Source organism: Vombatus ursinus, unplaced genomic scaffold (assembly GCF_900497805.2).
Source record: "Vombatus ursinus unplaced genomic scaffold, bare-nosed wombat genome assembly UNPS02014176.1, whole genome shotgun sequence".
NCBI classification, from domain to species: Eukaryota; Metazoa; Chordata; class Mammalia; order Diprotodontia; family Vombatidae; genus Vombatus; species Vombatus ursinus.
Genome location: NW_020953954.1, coordinates 686,405 through 689,602, shown reverse-complemented (window position 1 = coordinate 689,602; position 3,198 = coordinate 686,405). Strand labels below are relative to the sequence as shown.

The 3,198-nt window shown below is 59.1% G+C and overlaps 1 protein-coding gene across 4 annotated transcripts in view; it reads right to left on the bottom strand.

Moving 5' to 3' along the window:
- TMEM80 (transmembrane protein 80) overlaps positions 1–2,149 on the bottom strand; it is a 6,714-nt gene extending 4,565 nt beyond the window's left edge. Inside the window, exon 1 of one of the 4 annotated variants that reach the window (XM_027860242.1) lies at positions 2,077–2,149. Coding sequence is in view for 1 of the 4 variants with exons in the window: in XM_027860239.1 (XP_027716040.1) it covers positions 2,077–2,095 (19 nt within the window). In the remaining 3 variants the exon portion in view is untranslated. Of the gene's footprint in view, positions 1–1,763; positions 1,906–1,935; positions 2,010–2,076 lie in introns of those variants that run through there. The other 3 variants (XM_027860239.1, XM_027860240.1, XM_027860241.1) reach the window with 3 other exon arrangements.
- Positions 2,150–3,198: the final 1,049 nt, after the last annotated feature.

Here is a 3,198-nt window from a genome sequence, read left to right as displayed (position 1 = left end):
AGAGGGGAAATCGACAGGCTTTTGTATCATATCGGATATGGGGGGATGAGAGAGAAGAGCCTGGGAGGACTCTCAAGTTAGGAGCCTGGGGACGGGGAGGAGGGTGGTCCCCTTTACAGTAACAGGGAAGGTAGGAAGAGGGCAGGGATCAGGGGAAAAGATGATGAATTCTGTTTTGGACATGCTGAGTTTAAGATAACTACTGGATATCCAGTTTGCACTGTCTGAAAGGAAGTTGGAGATGAGAGACTGAAGGTCAGCAGAGAGTTTAGGGTGGATCGGTAGATTTGAGAATCTTCAGCTTAGAAATTATAATTAAATCTTTGGGAGCTGATGAGATCACTAAGTAAAATAATAATAATAGTTAGAATTTATATAGTACCTACTATATGCCAGGCACTGTGTACTAAAATCTTCACAAATATTTACTCATTTGATCCTCACAACAATCCTGGATGGTAGGTGCTATTATTTCCATTTTATAGTTGAGAAAACTGAGGCCAAGTTTAAGTGACTTGTCCAAGGTCATTCAGCTAGTAGATATCTGAGGCTGGATTTGAATCCAGGAAATCTGGAGTTCAGGTTCCTGACACCAGGACCTGTGCTCTATCCCTTGTATCACCCAGCAGCCAACAGTATGGAGGGAAGTATGCTTGCGGGCATGATGTGGAGGAGGATCCAGTAAAGGAGACAGAGAAGGAGAACCAGAAGCGAAGAGGGAGGGGGTGTCCTGAAAACCTAGAGGAAAAAAAGTATCCAGGAGGAGAGTGATCACCAGTGTGCAAGGCCACAGAGAAGTCAAGAATAAGGATTGAGAAGAGGCCATTGGACCGGCAAGTAAGAGGTTTTGGTGGAATGATGAGGTCAGAAAGGGGAGGAAAGAAAGTGGAGGGGAGGAGGAAGAAGAGAAAAAGGAAGAGGAAGAGAAGGAGGAGGAGGAAGAGAAAAAAGAGGAGGATCTCCTCTGCCAAGAGGCTCTGCAGGAGGGCTTGCCTGTGTAAGGCTGATTTGTGGGGAAAAGAGCAAAGGGACCCATTTTGTTTTGTTTTTTTGGTCACACAGCTAGTAAGTGTTAAGTGTCTGAGGCTGGATTTGAACTCGGGTTCTCCTGACTCCAAGGCCAGAGCTCTATCCACTGAGCCATCCAGCTGCCCCCAAAGGGACCCATTTTGACTTGACCCTGGAGCAGATTAGCCCTGCAGGGGACCCCAGGAGTGTGTCCTCCAGGGCTGAGCAGGCGGGGGGGCGGGGGGGGGGGGGGGGGCTGGGGTGCGTTTCTAGGGGCCCTTCTGCATCTCTGCAGGCTTTCCTTGGTTAATGATTTCCTATTTATCCTATCTATAGCTTGTGTGTCCAGGTTTGTGGCCGCCTCCCCCATTTGACCGCATGCTCCATGAGGGTAGGGACAGTTGGCAGTGCATGGTATTTAGGGTTAGGCACTTAATGCTGCCTAACTGCTCCCTTCTCAGAATCACATTTTAAATGCACAAAATGCAAGGGATGACCAAGGAAATCAATTCTATTGGCCCACAATGGTCAATATAGGGAAAAAACCCAATTCTAACCCATTTTACAGATAAGGAAGCTAGAGGTAAAAAAAAAACCAAGTGACTTGGCCGACGTCACGGGAAGGGCGGGGGCGGGATTCGAACTTAGAGCTCCCTGATTACAGGGTCAGGCTCCGGATGGGCAATCCCTTCCGAAAAGGTGAGGGTCAAGTTCAACGTCAGCGGCAGAGGAACCCTCGAGGACCTGGCACTTACTGCGCAGGCGCCAAAGCCACGGTTGCGCCTTCCGTCCTGGGAACCCGGAACATTCTACCTAAGGCTCTCAAGGCCGGCACTTACTGCGCCGGCGCCACAGCCATGGCTATGCTCTCGTCCTGGGAACCCTGCAGCACATTCTATCTAGGACTCTCCAGGACCCGGCACTTACTGCGCAGGCGCCAAAGTTGGCGGGGTGGGTTGGCGTTAGCCAGCCGGCTTTCCCGGCAGCACGCCGGCGTGGGATCTGAGTCTCGTCCCCTGCCCCCTGCATCCCCGCTACGCCCTATGGCGCTCTCAGCCGCCGCCTCACCTCTCCGTACGACCGCCATCTTAGCCCCCACCACCCCTCGGTCCGCCCCGATCCCGGCAGCCCGTGCGCCTTCCACCAGCGTCCTCGGCGGCGCGTCGGCCACGCCCCCCGCGGCGGCGGGCGCGGCCCCGCGGCCCCGCAGCCAATGGGATGCTTCGGCTGCCGTTCGGCCATCTTCGGGCGCGCGGCCGTCGTCCTCGGACGGGCTCGGCTAGCGTCGGCAACTCTCGGTTGGGCCCGGGCGTGGGCGCGCGGCCGGCCTCTCGGTGCGTCCCGGGACCGCAGCGGCGCGGCGGGGGCAGCCATCTTCGTGGCGCCCTGCCTGTCCGTGAGGAGGAGCCTCAGCGGCGGCGGGGGCAGCTTCGGGAGCGCTCGGGGCGCGCTTCGGGCCCGCTCGGGCCTGCTCGGGCAGCCTCGGCTCCGTCCGCCGCCTCCGGCCGCCCTTTCGGGCCGCTTCGGGCGAACTCGGCCCAGGGAGGGGGGGGCGGGGAGACGGGAGGGGGAGGGAGGAGGACGGGAGGAGGGGCTCCGCCAGCCCGGGCCTGTCTGTCAAGCCTGCGCCCCGCCCTCTCCCGGCCCCTTCTCCCTTGGCCACACCCCCCGGGCCCAATTGGGCCCGGGTTCGACCCTGCTTGGGCCGGGTGACCCCGTCCAGGCTGACATCGCCCCAGCTGGGCATCCCCTTTCATCCCCCCCTGCCAAGATCTCCCTTCCATCCACCCCTAAGGTCTGAGCCTTCTCTGAACTGACCCCTGTGGCCAGGTGGAGCCCAGCTCGAGGCCAGACTCATCCCCTGGGCAGAGCGAGGCCTGGGTCTCGTCCCCTTCGGCAGAGCTGGGCTGGGGTCTCACCCCCCTCTGCTGAGCCGGGCCTGGGTCTCGTCCCCTTCGGCAGAGCTGGGCTGGGGTCTCATCCCCTCTGCTGAGCCAGGCCTGCGTCTCGTCCCATCCATAGAGCCGGGCCTGGGTCTCGTCCCCTTCGGCAGAGCTGGGCTGGGGTCTCACCCGTCTGCAGAACTGGGCTGGGGTCTCCTCCCCTCTGCTGAGCCGGGCCTGGGTCTCGTCCCCTTCGGCAGAGCTGGGCTGGGGTCTCGCCCCCCTCTGCTGAGCCAGGCCTGGGTCT